This window comes from Haliotis rubra, unplaced genomic scaffold (genome assembly GCF_003918875.1).
Source record: "Haliotis rubra isolate DU_JTF1 unplaced genomic scaffold, ASM391887v1 Scf111, whole genome shotgun sequence".
NCBI lineage: Eukaryota > Metazoa > Mollusca > Gastropoda > Lepetellida > Haliotidae > Haliotis > Haliotis rubra.
Genome location: NW_025765015.1, coordinates 208,175 through 227,316, shown reverse-complemented (window position 1 = coordinate 227,316; position 19,142 = coordinate 208,175). Strand labels below are relative to the sequence as shown.

General features: G+C 40.0%; 1 protein-coding gene across 2 annotated transcripts; it reads right to left on the bottom strand.

Moving 5' to 3' along the window:
* Window positions 1–388: 388 nt before the first annotated feature.
* LOC124287790 lies at window positions 389–16,311 on the bottom strand. Of its 2 annotated transcripts, none has more exons than XM_046724265.1 (11): window positions 16,079–16,311; window positions 13,058–13,118; window positions 11,907–11,990; window positions 9,652–9,811; window positions 8,613–8,752; window positions 4,433–4,574; window positions 4,037–4,119; window positions 3,720–3,914; window positions 2,555–2,702; window positions 1,741–1,831; window positions 389–1,240 (listed from the first exon to the last, which is right to left on the bottom strand). In XM_046724265.1, the coding sequence occupies exons 2-11, from the start codon at window positions 13,095–13,097 to the stop codon at window positions 674–676; spliced, it is 1,650 nt and encodes a 549-aa protein (XP_046580221.1). In that variant the 5' UTR covers window positions 13,098–13,118; window positions 16,079–16,311; the 3' UTR covers window positions 389–673. The 2 variants fall into 2 exon arrangements, with proteins under 2 accessions (XP_046580221.1, XP_046580222.1); XM_046724266.1 differs by lacking the exon at window positions 16,079–16,311 and adding an exon at window positions 14,094–14,176.
* Between the last annotated feature and the right edge of the window lie 2,831 nt (window positions 16,312–19,142).

Sequence of the window (19,142 nt, the reverse complement as noted above, 5' to 3'; positions counted from 1 at the left end):
AATATTTTTAAGCATAATTTTTAAATATTTACATGTACAAAATTGCTGACCCCCTAGAAACGTGTACAAAATTGCTGACCCCCCTTCCTCCCCAGAACAAGATGGGTTACCCCCCATAAAATCATCATCACCCGCCCTAGCCATAAATTATGTACGGTCCCTTAGGTCTCATTATTGGTTGGATCATGCTCAAGCTTAACGGTCGATTTTCGAAATAACCGTACTTTACTTTTTCTTTTCGCGACTGAAACAATTTATGTTGTATTTATTAACACGATAATCAAACTTAGGGTTAATAAAAAATATGCCTTGAAATATAATTTCCCCAAATTCCATGATATTTGCGTCGGTGTGTCTGTAAATAAAGACTCGCATCAACACCACGGCGTTTGGGTGCAATTCTCTTTATTTACAGGTCTATACATGAAGGGTAAAGGGCGATAACTCCAAATAATATTACATTCATCATTTTGGTTCAATGCGGAGAACGAAATGATCAGGTGCACAGAAACCTCGAAGTTTGGCCGAAGATATTTCTGTCATTCAGACCTGAGACAGCTGCGACATGTTCATGAAACAATAACCGTCCATTGTCCAGTTACATGAGACAAAAATAACAACACACGAGTGTCGGACAGAGAGCTGGAACATCGCGTGTGATATGTGCTGTTGTCTACATGTTGTAATAGTTTGGGTCTGATTCGTCAATACGAACATACTGATCGACTTCGTGGCAGGGAGGGTCAGTACTGCTCACCGACGTGGTGTTGTCCATTCTGATATATGAATCATCCGAGTGACCGCCATTCCTGACACTACAGGGCTCTATGTACTGGTCGGAGTTCGGGAGTTCAGGGAGGGGTTGCAGGTAGTGGGGAGGGTACCGGACATATCGGTCATCTTCGGACACTGGTTCCAGATACTGACTGCTGCTGGCGGAACCATGGCAACCGGGGACTTCGGAGTTGTCGGCTGGTTTGGCGTAAATGCCTTCGAGATAAAAACTGTCCCCATACGGAGTTGCCTCCCCTAACACGAGTTCTTCCCCTTTGTTCGTCGTCGGTTTCATGTCATAAGCGGGGTTATCATGCGGCCCACTCATCTCGCACTCGTTTAATGTCGCATACGTGTCGTCGGTGGCCACCTTCAGTTCCGCTGTGCCAGGGATTACGTCGGGTATGTCTGCGTTCCGTGCAGTGACGCCATTGCAAGCTAGGGGATTAGTTGCTGTGATGTTGGTCTGCAAGGAAGAAAATACGTTAAACAGAAGTATTGAATCATGATTATCATGAAAATTATCCATGGACATAGTGAGTGAGTAGGGTTTTACGCCGCATTTAGCAATATTCCACCAATATCACGGAAATGGGCTTCATACATTGTACCAATATGGGGAATCGATCCGGGAATTCGACGTGACGAGCGAACGCTTTAACCGCTAGGCCACCACATCAACCTCCATAAACATAGGAACATCAGCCCCTTGAACACTGATTGACTTCCATTTATACCACGCAGTTTCAGCGTAATGTGAAAACAAAACCCAAAGTGAAACAAGTCGAAGGAATTCGACCAGAAAACAGACGTCAAATGTGAGATTTGAACCCACCATCTTCAGATCCTAGACGTTTGAGACCACAACGTCACATACGACTGAGCTGTCTTAGGGCACAAGAGCCAGTTGGAGTGGGGGGTTAGGTTTAACACCTTTTATGGCCTTATATGGATATCTCTACTCACGTGTTCATCTAGGTTGGTGTAGTCACGTGAGTTGGACTGTCCAGTGTCCGTCTGACCAGCGAACACGCAGCTGACCGGGGGAACGTCGTGTCTGTAGAGTACACAGCAACATAACCGCTAACATTTCCCACAGAAAGTGCATGAATAGCAATAATCATGGGATTGATTCAAACGCCATAATATGTGTATGTTATAACAAAATTGTAATATAATAATATTGCTTTATTAATCTGCTAACTGTATATGCCAGGTGTTGCACACCAAAACATACGAAAATAGGTAAGTAAGAGCTTAACGCTGTTGGTAGTCAATGACAAAATCACACCTCAAATGTTCATTTCCCTCTGAAACAATCACACTCTTCTAATGTTGCACGGACACACCCGGATATTTTGCATAACTTGTATACAATAACAAAAAGGATTTCTCGTTCACGAAGGCATAGTTTAGACAGCTTTTAAACCTGCACCTAATCATTTTCCTTGGAGACCGCTCGGTAAAGGACAAGTACTTGAGTAAAGCAGTAAGACAAAATAACGTTCAGTGTATTTTGGCCACAAGAGCACAATTAAATAGAGAAGCCTATGTCTCCTCTGAACAAAACTCTCGTTGAAATAGAATCTTAATTTAGAAAGACAACCTTTTGTATCGATTTTCAGCTGAATGCATACCAATGCATTTTTAATGTCAAAGATATTCGAGCGCTTTCCAAACCTATATATGATACAACATATAAGAGCATGATGGGAGTATGTGTTTGAGTTACCAGCATATTTAATGAACACTATTGTTAAAAGGTCACTGTGTAGCCTACTTTCGGCTCTGTTTCTTCCTCCACATCAACACAGTGAGTCCGATGACCGCCAAGAGAGCCATTGCCAGTAGGCCACCGACTAATCCACCTACAAGAGATGACGGCGAGCCCCTTGGTTCCAGATCAGCGCCATCTTGTGGGGCTGCATCTGGGAGCAGTTAACAGGGTACATTCAGGCTTAAAGGAGCATATAGGGTTTCGACTGAGTTTCATTAACATACTAATAAACGTTATTAGTAGAGAGGGTTGTTAACTCGGGGTTCACACCAGCAGAGACAGTCCTCTTGGATGATCATCAGAAAAAAGAGTAACGTACCATGTACACTCATTCACACAAGGCACACGCACCCAGAATACCCTTGCTGAGTCCGAAGTCCGAATTAGAGATGTAGAGCATCTAAAAGGTGAGGTGGAATGGTGTGTATGTATGTATGTATGTGTGTATGTATGTATGTATGTATGTATGGATGGATGGATGTATTATGTATGTATGGATGGATGGATGGATGGATGGATGTGTATTATGTATGTATGGATGGGATAGATGGATGGATGTATTTGCGTGTATGTATGGATGGATGTATTATGTAATGTCACCACTGGGATGGATGGATGTTCTTTTATTATTGGAACACTGGCATGGATGGATGGATGGTATGACTGTATCTCGCCATGGTATGTATGTATGTCTGTATGTATGTATGTATGACTGTATGTCGCCACAAACACTCTGTGTTTGCGTGTCTGTATGCGTGTGTATGATCTGACTCTTCATAAACTAATGATCACCACTTGTTTCTGGTATGACTGTTTGGTAACAAACACTTCTTATGACTGTATCTCGCCACTTATCTCGCCACAAACACTACCTGGCATGACTGTATCTCGCCACAAACACTACCTGGCTCGCCACAAACACTACCTGGTATGACTGTATCTCGCCACAAACACTACCTGGTATGAACTATCTCGCCACTACCTGGTATATCTCGCCACAAACACTACCTGGTATGACTGTATCTCGCCACAAACACTACCTGGTATGACTGTATCTCGCCACAAACACTACCTGGTATGACTGTATCTCGCCACAAACACTACCTGGTATGACTGTATCTCGCCACAAACACTACCTGGTATGACTGTACCTCGCCACAAACACTACCTGGTATGACTGTATCCCGCGCCGCAGGTTTGACCGGTTCATTTGCAATGAAGATGGTATGATTCGTGTAGGGCGGTAGCGTCGTGGACAAGTCTGGTGAGTGAGGTATCCGTGAGTGGACAGTCCGGTCGTAGTTTACCCCAAGTGTCAATGGCGGGGCGGTGGTTGTAGTCACCGAGCACAAATGTTGAATACCTGTCCGACATACACATTCTTTTAATTCAATTTACTTCTACCGTCACGCTCTTCGTTTCAGTCTTCAATCGTCCTGTAGTATGTTTGATCGTTCACTATTTATCCATATGTTTTACACTTACATTTTTCGTATATGTTGTCAAAAGTTCCTCTTCCATCATCGCTCCATGCCTCGTATATACACCGGAACCGACCACAGAATTCACTACAAACAAGCACATTATTACATTCTAAACCACTAGAGATAGCAGAAATGATGAACCTGTTTCATATGTAAATCATCTTTGTCTACGAAACATGTTTCAGCTAATAATAATATAAACCATGTTAATCACCATATACTTCCACCGTACAGCATTAAAATAACGGATTAATCAAAGGCAGTATTGTGGTCAAAACACTTATACTTACACAATAATACCGGTTCTTAGTTTCTATTTGTTTCACTTTCAATTCATTTGTGTTTAAGTGTGAGAAATGTTACTGAATAAGACCCACGTATGTGTACGTTTTCTCACCCACACTCCGATTTCTGGAGTATCCCCCCTTGTATCTGTTTCGCGAAATTTTGTATCTCCACCCGTGACGGCAGAGGGACGTCGATGTGCTGGCTGTAGTCACATGTGATGGTGGAGCTAGGGTTGATGTAGCAGTAGAAATCTATATAAAATAAAGTCATTATCTTCATATAAGTTGTCATGATCATTAAACAAGTTGTCATTATCTGTATACAAGTTGTCATTATCTCCATACAGGTTGTCATTATCTGTATACAAGTTGTCATTATCTCCATACAGGTTGTCATTATCTCCATACAGGTTGTCATTATCTGTATACAAGTTGTCATTATCTCCATACAGGTTGTCGTTATCTCCATACAGGTTGTCATTATCTCCATACAGGTTGTCATTATCTGTACACAAGTTGTCATTATCTGTATACAAGTTGTCATTATCTCCATACAGGTTGTCATTATCTTTATACAAGTTGCCATTATCCTTATACAAGTTGTCATTATCCTTATACAATGTGTCATTATATTTATACAGGTTGTTATTACCTTTTACAAGTTGTCATTGTCTTTATACAAGTTATCATTACCTTTATAGAAGTTGTCATTATCTTTATAAAAATTATCATTATCTTTATACAGGTTGTCATCACCTTATACAAGTTGTCATTTTCTTTATACAGGTTGCGATTATCTTTATACAGGTTGTTATTACCTTATGCAAGTTATCGTTACCTTTATAGAAATTGTAATTATCTTTATACAAGTTGTCAGTATCTTTATATCTTTGTCAGGCTACGGTCGTGCTCATATACACGCTGCAGTCAAATATGATTTTCTATAAATTTTCTTTTTCGGAGTAGCGGGGTGCATGTTTTGAAATCCCACTGGGACACACAACCGAATACTGTCGATGAGTTCTCAATGTACAAGATTAAATACTCACCCCACAGAGCACGAAGACCTGACTTCAAAAGGGATCTGCGGCTGCTGTCCAGTTTATTTGTCAAGGAAATTATGTATTGTTTAAACCAATAGTGCAGGGGCTTATGTAGCAAAAATGCTTTCCGTGGCAAGTGCATGCTAATTTTTGGAACCACTGATAATTGTGATCAGTATTGCATATGGATTCAGAAAAAACATGGTTCCATTTTTCCTGATGATTATAAGTGTCATTCTGGGGTAACTGAACATCGGTACCCATAATCGAGCTGCAACACCAATGTGAGAAAAACATATTTTTATAAACCTATCATAACATAGGCATGTAGTATGTCAAAATGTACCTTGTGATGTGTGTTTTACAACTACCGTTATATATCATGAATCTCAATACTATATGTATGCATAATAAGCACTATGATCATAAGTGCTTTTGCCAAAAACGAAGTTTTTTTGCAGAGGGTATGCATTCAACCCTGGTGTGTGTGTGTGTGCGTGCGTGCGTGCGTGCGCGCGCGCGCGTGTGTGTTTTTATGTGTTAGCATCTTTACTCAAATACTACTAGATGGATTTCAATGAAACTTTCTGGATCTCTCGGGTATGTCCCCAGGACAAATCAATTAGATGTTGAAATAGTACACGTTTAAAAATAGATACGCAAAAGCTAAATATCGTTGAAAAATTTGGTCTTATTCAATTATGTAAATCAACGAAAATAAACGGTACAGCATTGAAATTATGTAGAGCAATACATTGGTATCTCGTGCACATTTCGCAAGAATGATAGTCATCATAGTCACGAGGTGACGTTGACGTTACTGCCTTGTATGGCCACCTCTTACTGCTAGAACTGCACGACACCTCCTTGACACAGATTGAATCAGGTGTTGGATGTTTCGTTGTGGAATCCTTCTCCATTCCTCCTGCGGCATGTTGAACAACAGTTACTGTTAAAGCCTCAATGGCGGATTACGACGTTGACGTACACGTTTATCTATCTGAACCCGAAGGTAATCAATTGGTTTCAGATCCGAGGATCTGGAGGGTCAGGGGAGGACATTGATGTTGTTATTGTCCAGGTAGTCCACTGTAGCACGTGCTGTGTGAGGTTTGGCGTTGTCCTGTTGGTACAGCTCTCTTTGGGGTCGACAAGACCATGCACGTGGGGACAGAGAATCTGGTCGGTATATCTCGCGGCCGTAAGATTGCCCTGGACGAGCACCAATTCCGATCTGCAGGTGTATGAGATTGCTCCCAACATCATCACACCAACTCCACCAATTCTGTCCACTTGCCTGATGCAGTTGGATGCAAAACGTTCATTGCGTTGTCTGCAGACACGTTGTCTTCCGTCACGTCGCTTGAGGGGATACCGCGATTTATCACTGAACCATATGTGCCTCCAGTTTCCAAGGTTCCATGGCTGCACAGCGACTGACTTACAGACGTTGATGTAATCGTGTCAGAGACGGGGCAACTCCTGGACGTCAGGCACGCATACCTACCTCTCGGAGACGGTTCCTGACTGTCTGGTCGGACATTCTCCGGGCTCCAAATCGTTCCTGTGCTGTGTCCTGGGCGGAACGATGGCAGTCACGTAGGTGGGTTACCCGGATGTAGCGATCTTGGGCTGTGTGGTGACTCACCGTCTTCCTGGTCTTGGATGGTCATTTGTCGAAATGGAATGCACAAAACGAGTTATTGTGCTGGGATGAATGCTAAAGGTCCTCGCCACGACACTCTTGGATTCGCCAGCTTGTCCAATGGCAATATTTCGGTGGGCACAGTTAAGACGTCCCATTTTCTCATCCAGTATTTGCAAGGGTCTTGGATGAATTTGCGAGATCCATTTGGGTCTTTTATAGTCATAGGTTGCCCGCGAAAAGCAATAATTGCGGCTTTTGGTTGTGTTCCATAACTGTCAAGCTCATCATGACAATCATGATCGATAAAACCATTCAAAATCGTTTATGGTTGCATCCGCTCACTCATGTTCTTCTAAACCATACCAACAACAATATTCAACCCTCAAAACATGCTAAATTTGTCATTTGCGTACAAACTTTAATTTTTTTCAAATTTTCTTTTTTTTGAAGGGTGTATGTTAAAGTACATGTACACAGAGGTACTTTGAAAATAATCGCAATATTAAATAAATGGAGAATATGAGTAATATCTCAAAACGTTATGGATGGATTTGAATGAATCTCGGTGGTTATGTTAGATATGACACAAGGACTCTCTGCGTAGGGTTTGGTGAAAGTACATTAAAGTACAAGTACACATGGACAGTAGTACTTTACAAATGTAATAGTGAAAGGAAATTGATGTGCAAGCCGGAGGCATGTTCTCTAACCAGGGCCCTTCTAGTTTCCATATTAAGAAAAAAATAGAATTCATGCTTGTGTTTGTATGGGAAATAATGTCGAAGCTTGTATTTCAGCAGCATATTTTGTTCTTGCAGGTTAATGACGGATTGATTGACTATGCAAGTTACTTAACAATGTGAAAGTTAAGTTAAATATACTAGTGCACATTATATATTTCACTTGCATACCCCACTTGTAATATGTAGTCATCTGTTTACTGTGATATAATTTCTCACTCCTGTATTAATACATTCAGTTTGTATTGACTGCATATTTGGCTTTATGTCATTTGTCATTTAATTACCCAGACACGAGTGTCAGTGTGTCAATTCTGACTCTACTGGTAGGCCTGATTTGACACTTGTGCACGACTAGATGATAGTCACATTAACCTTATCTGGGTACTATTATTACTTCGTACATAAGTGTGTCATGGTAGTATATATTATGAAATGGGAGAATACATTAATTGAGTAAATGGTTCCCATTAATATAGGCCAATACTTACAATGTTGGTGTCCGATGAAGGAAAGACAATATTTGATTAATTTATATGATTAGAAACATATTATGTGGTTAACTCTATGTCATACATCATAAGCTGCCTTTGGATATGCTACATGACTACGTTGTGATAAAAAACATGTTTTTCTCGAAATTGTGTCGCAAGCAATTTTGGGAACTCATATTCAATCACCCTACAATGACACTTATAGGAAACCATGGAAAACAAAATGGAACCATGTTTTTCCTGAATCCATACATAACAGTGATTGCAATTAGTATTGGTTCCAAAAATTAACATGTAATTACACAACTTCCTGCACTACAAACCGAAATATATATTTGCCTCGATTTGTTTGATTTGGGTGTTACCTTTTACAACGTGAAGCCAATGAAATACAACAGAAAAGCTGCTGTGAACAGCGAAGTGGTCAACGTTGTCGGGGTAGAGGGAGATGTTGAGGTTACACACGTGGTTCAGCCTGGATGCCGCACATACACATCTGCTGAAACTGGCAAAGAGAGCGTAGGTATGACGCACTTATAAAATTGTAAAATTATGTATGAAATGGCGACGAGTGCTCCAATATCCCGCTTCAAAAAAGCATCTCAGTTATACGGCGTTGATGCGGGTCGGAAGCTGAAGGTGATACGGTTCTTGGATGTGAACCATGTTAATTCAACAAACAATATGGTGCCCACAATCGTTGGAACAATCATAGGCTTTTGACGCACCTCCTTACGACGAGACCCGTGAAGATCCGGGTTAGCATTGGTCTTCATCAACCCATGCTTGTCTAAGAGGCGACTAACGGGATCGGGTGGTCAGGCTCGCTGACTTGGTTGACACATGTCATCGTATCCCAATGGAGTGGATCGATGCTCATGATATTGAGCACTGGATTGTCTGGTCCAGACTCTATTATTTACAGATTGTCGCCATATAGCAAGAATATTGCTGAGTGCGGCGTTAAACAACAAACCAACAAACCAAACCTACTACGAATTGTGTTGCCTTTGACGACTTGGTAACCCGTGACCAAGAAATGAAACCTTCCAAGATTTACACATTACTGATAGTTACGAACGTTCAGCGAAATATCTTCTTCATTGAAATGCCGAACAGTTCTAAAATATTGCCGCCATATAACTCGAATATTGCTGAGTGCGGCGTAAAACTAAACTCACTCTGAAATATCGCCACAAAACGTCTTGCTGCGGCTTACTGGAGGATGCGTACCGAACGTTCACTTCTTGACATAGACGCCCGGACATTGGCGAGACAATCGTTTCCATCTGAATTTCATATACAACACATCAATGACGAAAAGTCACTGTTTGTTGAGGCAGAAAACCACTCAAATCGTTGTGAAGACTCTAGGCATTTTTTGATAACACAACGTCAGGGTACCTGTTGATGGCCGCCTGCATGCTGGTACCCAGGTCGCTGCTCCCAGAGACGGAGGTGGACCTCTTGGATCTGGCGTCTCCCTCGTCTCCATCTGGACAGCTTGGGCCGGACACCACGCACCAGGAGGTGTGGAGGAGCCGCTCGATCTCCCTCGTCTTCACTACAGCAACAGACATGAAGTAACCCTACGACAGTGTAACTTGAAGCTTCTACCAAAACTATAACCTGCTGTTAAAAATGTGCATCTGAAACATCATTATTGCAGACATAAATCACGAAGAAAACAATGCTTCCTGAACACATAACTTGATAAAAAAACTGTTTGGCGAAAACATATATGACTGTAGTACTCATACCTTAAAAAACCCTGCAAGGTGACTACGAAAAGTATTATCTTGAGTATACAATTAGAGCTAACCATAACTCCTACATACCTCTAAAATATACCGTATCGAACACCTACATACCTTAATATATGCTGTATCCAATACAATCTTAATCAAACACTTACATACCGCAAAACATGAGATGTAACGAACATCTACATAACTCTAATATATGCTGCAGTGAACACCAACATACATCTATCACAATGTGCAGCGAAAATCAGCATACCAATAGCGAATACCAACATACCTCTAACACAATGTGTAGCGAAAATCAGCATACCAATAGCGAATACCTACATACCTCTAACACAATGAGTAGCGAAAATCAGCATACCAATAGCGAATACCATCATACCTCTAAGCAAAATCAGCATACCAATAGCGAATACCAACATACCTCTAACACAATGTGTAGCGAAAATCAGCATACCAATAGCGAATACCTACATACCTCTAACACAATGAGTAGCGAAAATCAGCATACCAATAGCGAATACCAACATACCTCTAACACAATGTGTAGCATACCAATAGCGAATACCTACATACCTCTAACACACGCAGCGATCCAATCTCTTACCTCAGTATTATCACATGTTCCCAACTTGAGAGAAAATGGTCTTGTTATTTTGCACCACTAATCAAAACATATGCAAGAATTTGGCAAAATATATATTTCTTGCTGCTAAGAAACGTGATTCCTTTTTCAAAGGGATATCTGTGAAATAATATCTTAGTTACACTAATGTTCTCAATGTACGTGTATTATATACAACGCTCATGTACAACAATTGTACTTCATCATACTTTGTACCTGTATAATGGACCGGTGGGCCCTTTACCGGAATAAAAGCAACTCTCTAACACGCACTAAAAATAACCCAACATCAGCTGTAGCGAACACATATATACCATGCATACCTTATATAGCAAACAACATCATTCCTCTGGAACAAGGTGGGGGGGGGGGGGAACATAATATGTTCCACTAATACAAGCTGTAGCACACCGATATCTACTTGTAGCACTAGCTCCAGCGAGCGCTTTCATACTTCTAACCAAATTAATACCGTTTTAGATTTACAACAGGTCCCACTAGCAGAATAAAATATGTGCTGTATGTGAGTCCATTCAGGAACTTCCAGCGTATTGTAACAATTGATTGTGAGGTGAGGTGAGGTGAGGTGAGGTGAGGTGAGGTGAGGTGAAATTGGGTTTAACGTCGTGCTTGAGAATATTTCGCTCATATGACGACGTGCATGCGTGTGTATGTGTATGTGCGGCTGCTTGTACTAGCCCAGACTTAAGCTAGTTTTATAGTGCTAGCCCACTGAGGTACCATGTCGCAGTGAAGCATGAATACCCCACTCAAACACTTTATACTGACTCCGAGCCGACCAGTCCTTGTTGTACCCATAAATGCCTAGCGCCAGACAGGGACCCAAAAGTACCATATTTTAACGTCTTTTGGTATGACGCGGTCGGGGATCGAACCCGCGACCTTCCGCTCTTCGGGCGGACGCTCTACAACTGATTGTGAACAATGTTTGAAGCTGGTAGACAATTTGGTATGAATCCATCCAGCGTTAGTGAAGTAGACACACAAGACAAGTAAATTGACCTGGCGTCTATCATATATAGGTACAAGCAATCATCTAAAAACCTTACCGAAACTTCGCGAACTGTCAAGTCTCTCATGTTTGACAACAACTAGAAGAGAGGCTAACTCTAGTTTACTAGTTTCCAGTGCCTGCCTCTTAAATCCTAAAATCAGCAATCTCTACAAATAGACTTACACAATCTGTGATGCAAATACATATACATGCTGCAAAAGTGTACCGAAAACTTTATTCGAAAATCCCTTACCTCTTATGAAGGCAGCAGCTAGTGCCGACGTTACACCCGAGTCGTCATCATCATCGTCAGCAACAACTCCCACACCCAAAGCACCTGCCATCAAATATATGTAGTGCAAGTGTCAGAGTTCGGACCATGATGCAACAACCCTCACATACATGTAAATACATAGAGGTGCATCAAAGGACGCAAAATCAATGTAACATGGAAAACGTACATAGTTTTGTACTTTTATCTGAATGACCAAGCGCCTATATGATTATTATTTGCCTTTAATATGTTTGAGTTATTGACAATTAAAATAACTTTAAAAGTAATTCAAGAAAATTGTTCCGTTTGACATTCTGCCCACATGCCAATTATTTCTCACGTGTTACTAAATGAGTAATGTGATACATTTGTGTTACATTTCAGCTAAAACTCCTGCTTTAGATAAGTCCTTATGTCATCTAAAAGTTTGAAATTAATAACAATAATCTTGACAAAGATATCCAAACTCACGCACGTTCAGTGTTATATTTCTACTTTCCGGCTGACGGGGATATGGCTTCAAAATAAATTGCAAAACAGTTCATACGATTTCTTAACGTATATCAGCTGTATATCAGGTGACAAGGTGGACTGAAGTTGAATTTAGAGTTTTATTCAAGAATATTACACTTAAGCACGAATGCGTGTGCGTTTGTGTGTATTTATGTACTAGTCTTGACATATGCCATATGTATAGTGCCAGCCAAATGAGACATCATGATTTACCAGTGTGATTTACCAGAAAATTTCCCCTAAAGCCAAGTGCCAGACTGGGTAACATCCCATATTTTAAAGACGTTTGGAATTATAAGGCTATGACCCTGAATCACTGACCTCCCTCTCTCTGGTCGGACACATGCACTACCCACCTGACCAAGGTGTAAGTAATATTTCAGCTGTGTCATGGATGCATGTAAATTTCTTAGTGTTGACCAAACCATCATTGGCTGTAATTACTCCCTAGGAAACCTGCAGCCCCTTAAAAACTAAATAACTGGAATACAGTAACTATTTTTTGACGATTCCAACAATAGCCGTGAGGAAGACCACCCGATAAAGGGCGTCACTCTCCAGGGGACAGGGAGGATTGATAGTCAAGATACATAGTATGGTACATTAGTACTACATACCTAGTATTAGTACTGTCAGGATACCTGTGGGACGGTGCATGCTATTAACTTCCACTGAAACCTAAAGAAGAAAATATCAACAGCATTGGATGCAATTTTACAACTCAGTAATATTTAACTTCGACAATGTGCTGTAAAATTCGTAAATAACTAATATGCTTGTAACGAACTGTTGAATTTATCGAATCGGTTTTGGTTTGGGGTCCGGGAACTTGTATATTTTATTCGAAATGCGTTTGACTTACTACGGTTATAACGAACTAAAATTAGTCGAGCCTTTAGTTCGACGCATCCGTAGTTTACTGTACCTCCGTAGACGATGGAGTGTGGGAAGTAGTAGCGCTCCATGGCAGAAAGCAACACTTGATAGAAATTCTACTAAATCACCTTCCACTGTACAGCCTTGAGCCAAGGACATTGTTCGTCATCCAACAAAAACGGAAAACGAAACCAAACCTTGCACGTAATGAATGATGGAGCTTTTGTTGAGGCTATGCCTCGGGCCATGTACTTCTATAAACAATGAAGGACAGACGGGTCATATTTCAAACATATTGTCCCGCAAACAGCATATACAGCAATGGTTCAGCCGTCTCCACTCGACTGTTCATCTTGCTTAGTAAGCTTCCATTCAAGAGAGTAATCTTGTAACACGTGCATCTATGCAAAAAAACAAACATATTTCTATCGATGGATGATTGATGAAAACGTGAACATTTGAGTGTCACAAGTGTATGCATACCCATAAAGACTTCTTGATCCATATATAACCCATAACTGACCTCGTGTTGTGGGTTTTCGGGCGTGTAAGAAAAATTCGTTGTCGCTAATCACTTAAACAACTGTAAAACATCTCAATGAATTAAAAGGACAACATTATACAAAACACAAGCCATTTTCTGGGTATTTATAATGTCCGTGAGATGCAACAGCTCTTTCTTTAGAGGGGAGAAAATCTAACAGTAAACAACAGTAAACATAAAATCCAACGATACTGGTTTGGGGTTGTTTAAGAAAACAAATGTTTACCCATTACCTGCGTGAACACAACGGTCCTGTTATCTGGCGTAGCTGTATGTGGTAGAACCTTCGTTTTTCTAACGGTAAATTATGGCCTCGTGTTTTAGATGTACATTTCAACCACGTGACAGCGAGCTGCATGGCAACGAGCATGGAGACAGACCCTTTGACTGACATGTCATGTCATATATAATACAATGTCAGCGCCAAGACCGGAAAATGACGCACGACGTTGTCACGTAGGAGCTCATTATTTGACATTTCATATATTTTAGAAGACAACGGAATAAAGGGTTTTGTTATGAGGTACGTGACATGTGTTTTTTAATGTCGGGTTCAAAGTGACAGTAGGTATTAGTATATCCTTTGTATGAATTATGGAATAGATCATGCTGTATGCAACATTAATCAAATAATTATATATAATAATATGTAATTCGTTAACGGGACATGAAAAGGCCTGGTGCTTGCATATTACGTCATGTAAGTACATGTGAAGTACAGCAATCTTAATTTTAACAGTCTTTAACTTTTAACAGAAGATCATGCCATTTATAGCTACATGCCATCTTTGATAGGCCAAGATAGTTATATTGTAGAATATCTCTGTGATATATGTTTTGCCGATAAGCAAACTTAGCTGACAATTTCTTAACTATGCGTTTGATAGATAAGTCCCTATCTATTAAATATTTCGTAACACACAAATTTATTTATAATGAATTTAGTGTGTTATACTTGTGAATCTGATTACGTTAACCTAAAAAATGTAATGATAATTCATTTGCGGGTTAAAGGTTGTGTACAAGAGATACACTGTCGTATATATACATAACCCATCAGTCACAATTACTACATTGAAATTTTACGACCTGTCAAATCAAACCAATCCCTTGACGTGAATGTCACAAGATGGGAATGTGAATTATATCTCTGCGATAATTCAAAGAGGGAGGTTTATTGCGGTTTTTCCCTGCCAGATGACGTTGATAGGAATCAGCTGGAGGTACCGTGCCCAACATGACGCTGTGCTTTATTGTGTAATAAAATGTCAGGTAACGCCATGTTGGGAATGCGTATGGGGCAGATGTAACAATTGCGGCATATCTCAGGATTCCACTCCATGTCAGAGCAGGTCCAAATGTGATTAAAATAAATAAATAAGAAATAATTAAATAGCAACACACATTCCAGTCGAAAAGATTATGAATTTTGTAAAGTGACATTATCAAAAAATGCAGGAAAGACGTTTATATCTGACTGAAATGAGTAATTGTCAAAGGATCAGTCCTTGTGTCAGATGACAACCAAGGTATACAGTCTCTCCCCTTCAAGATTCGGATGAAACGTCATGTACCGACAAAGGTAGCTATTAAAGGACTCTGGCGTGTCAGGGGATCTCACGTGTGTGGGGTACATAACCATTGCAGCTCATAAATTGTCCATTTCACTAACTCGGTGGTAAAACGGTCTGACCACACGCCAGCAATGCACCTATGGCCCCCGGCTGTCATTGACACTAACTGCCCACGTGACCTGTCAGAGTGCAATGTACAAGTTTAGGTCGTGTGTTGAAGCAACGAATCTCATTATGCAATCGGCAAAAATTATAACAGTGCACGTGCACATTTTCCTTGTAGCGTGCGACATACACCTTACCTCATTTCTCCTTATTTGTTTCACAAGAACATATTAGTGTGGGATCCTTCTAATTTTGACGAATATATCGTGTTTCTTGGAATAGGACCAAGTTATCGAAGAAGTCCCTTTAAATTCTTTGTTATATCGCAAGGATAAGTATTATGTTTTTGTAGTAGCCTTTATGAGCAACTGATATTAGTAACCGACATAATTTATAAACTATTCAGATCTATAATATAGTCAATACAGACGCGTTGTTTATACAGGAAAGTAGCATGCATAAATATAATTGGCTAGTACACAGATACCTAAGATTCAGTACATATATCGAATGACAGTTGTTGATTTAACAGTACCTACCTGATCGTTTCAAACAACTGACCGTTCTGTAACAACTAAACTCCGAGAAAAGTACTTTCTACGTTACTTGACCTCGCGCCATGTGAAGACAAACATGGCCGTTGTTTGTGACGTCACAGTAGTCCGTAACTTATTACAGGCTAGTTTATCTCCTAGACAATAGCTTGACCTGTAACACCGAGTCCACTGAGGAATATGTCACAGGTGAGTTGGCTGCTGGACACCTTTCGTGTTACATCAACTGTGACGCAGGTAGTATGCTGCATGTGATTGGTTGAACGTTCTAGAGGAGGTGTCGCCCAGGTTCTTTCTACATACATATATCTATATATACCATGTTACCATGCGTCACGTGAACGATGTCTCGGGAAAATGTTAAGCATTTGTATGTAATCAAGCATTTTTAATCAAGACATTTAATGCATGAATGTGAGTTTAAAACATATTTGTGAATAACACTAAGAGGATACACCATGTAGCGATTGGACATATGTACGGTTTGGAAATGTTCATATGGAACTTCTCAAATGAGTTAATGGGCTTCTAAACAAGGTTGTATTGTGACGTTTACTTTGGCTAGAACCATTCAAAGAAGATAATCGAAAGTCGGAAAATATAATATCATCAAACATTATGTGTTTAGTGATGAAATACCGTAATTATTACGGAGGTGGGGGTCACAGAGAAGAACAATGTCATGAAACAGTGATATAACAAGAGAGGGTAGGGGGGAGGGCTAAAATGTATAAGGACAAAATTTAAAAAAGAAACCCCAACATTTTATAAATTTGAACATTAGACCAATTTTATTTCTTGTTTTACGGACCCTCCTGTCGTATATTTTCAAGATTAAGAAAAAAAAATTCCCCGCTCAAAAAATAAAATCCTATTGTTTTTATTGTCCAAAAATGTAAACTTACAGAACATTTTTTTTTAGATTGTTTTTTGCTCCATATACGCTTCATAAATTGCCAAAAGTAAAATAATTTTTGGAAACTGCGGTGTCTGACTGGGTTGAGTATTTAGAAGGAATATTACTTTGACTGGTAATTTTATGTTTATTTTTTACCCTCCTGCCTTCAAGTTTTCTTAGGACAAAAATCCGTAAAACAAGAAATAAAATTGGTCTGGCCTTATTTAGGAACTGGTCTTTTCTATATTTCACAAGAAACCATGAAACACACTGCCATTATACAATACTGAACATGAAGAAACGCTGTGGTGTTGATTTGTCAGGAGCACGAGTCTTTCAACCGCCTCTGTCACAAGGAATAGGTCACGAACACCTTTGTAGGGGTCGTAAAGGCTACATAGGTCATGGGTCAACTGACCACGGTAAGGTAATCCATTGACAATTCTGCCTGACATTGACATTGTCAAGACTGTCACTGGCCGACATTTACACACTTGCAGGTAGCGTGCTGTCTGTGTAAGGTGTGGTACCCCTGTGCTCAAGCAGTGTCATGTTGAAGTGCTCGTTTTAGGATTTACCCTTAAAACCCAAAAATATCTAAACGTGACAAGTATAGCTGGAATAATTAGATAATTGGACATAAAGACCATCTGGCATGTCCTTCGTTGGAAGAATGGATGGTCAACTGCCCAATGATTGCCTTGAAAATGACCCCATTCACGGGCAAATGGAAAGGCGCCTTCGGCTCTCAACTTACACTGGACATGCCATAGCTTTGTGGTAATGCTTAAACTATGTCAATTCACTGCCATGATTATTTTTTGTGAAGTTAATGCAAATGCCTGTGCGAAATTCTCGACTCGTCTTAGAGATACTGTGAGCTCATGTTATTAGAGATACTGTGAGCTCATGTTATTAGAGATACTGTGAGCTCATGTTATAAGAGATACTGTGAGCTCATGTTATTAGAGAAACTGTGAGCTCATGTTATTAGAGATACTGTGAGCTCATGTTATTAGAGATACTGTGAGCTCATGTTATTAGAGATACTGTGAGCTCATGTTATTAGAGATACTGTGAGCTCATGTTATAAGACATACTGTGAGCTCATGTTATAAGAGATACTGTGAGCTCATGTTATAAGACATACTGAGCTCATGTTATAAGAGCTCATGTTATAGAGATACTGATTAGAGACATACCTCATGTGAGCTCATGTTATAAGACATACTGTGAGCTCATGTTATTAGAGATACTGTGAGCTCATGTTATTAGAGATACTGTGAGCTCATGTTATAAGACATACTGTGAGCTCATGTTATAAGATTACATACTGTGAGCTCATGTTATACATACTAGTGAGCTCATGTTATAAGACATACTGTGAGCTCATGTTATAAGACATACTGTGAGCTCATGTTATAAGACATACTGTGAGCTCATGTTATAAGACATACTGTGAGCTCATGTTATAAGACATACTGTGAGCTCATGTTATAAGACATACTGTGAGCTCATGTTATACTGTGAGCTCATGATTAGACATACTGTGAGCTCATGTGAGATACCGTGAGCTCATGTTATTAGAGATACTGTGAGCTCATGTTATAAGAGATACTGTGAGCTCATGTTATAGAGATACTGTGAGCTCATGTGAGCTCATTATTAGAGATACTGTGAGCTCATGTTATAAGAGATACTGTGAGCTCATGTTATTAGAGATACTGTGAGCTCATGTTATTAGAGATACTGTGAGCTTTATAAGAGATACTGTGAGCTCATGTTATAAGAGATACTGTGAGCTCATGTTATAAGACATACTGTGAGCTCATGTTATTAGAGATGTTATTAGACATACTGTGAGCTCATGTTATTAGAGATACTGTGAGCTCATGTTATAAGACATACTGTGAGCTCATGTTATAAGAGATACTGTGAGCTCATGTTATAAGACATACTGTGAGCTCATGTTATAAGACATACCGAGTTATTAGAACATACCGTGAGCTCATGTTATAAGACATACTGTGAGCTCATGTTATGAGCTCATGTTATAAGAGATACTGTGAGCTCATGTTATTAGACATACTGTGAGCTCATGTTATAAGACATACTGTGAGCTCATGTTATTAGACATACTGTGAGCTCATG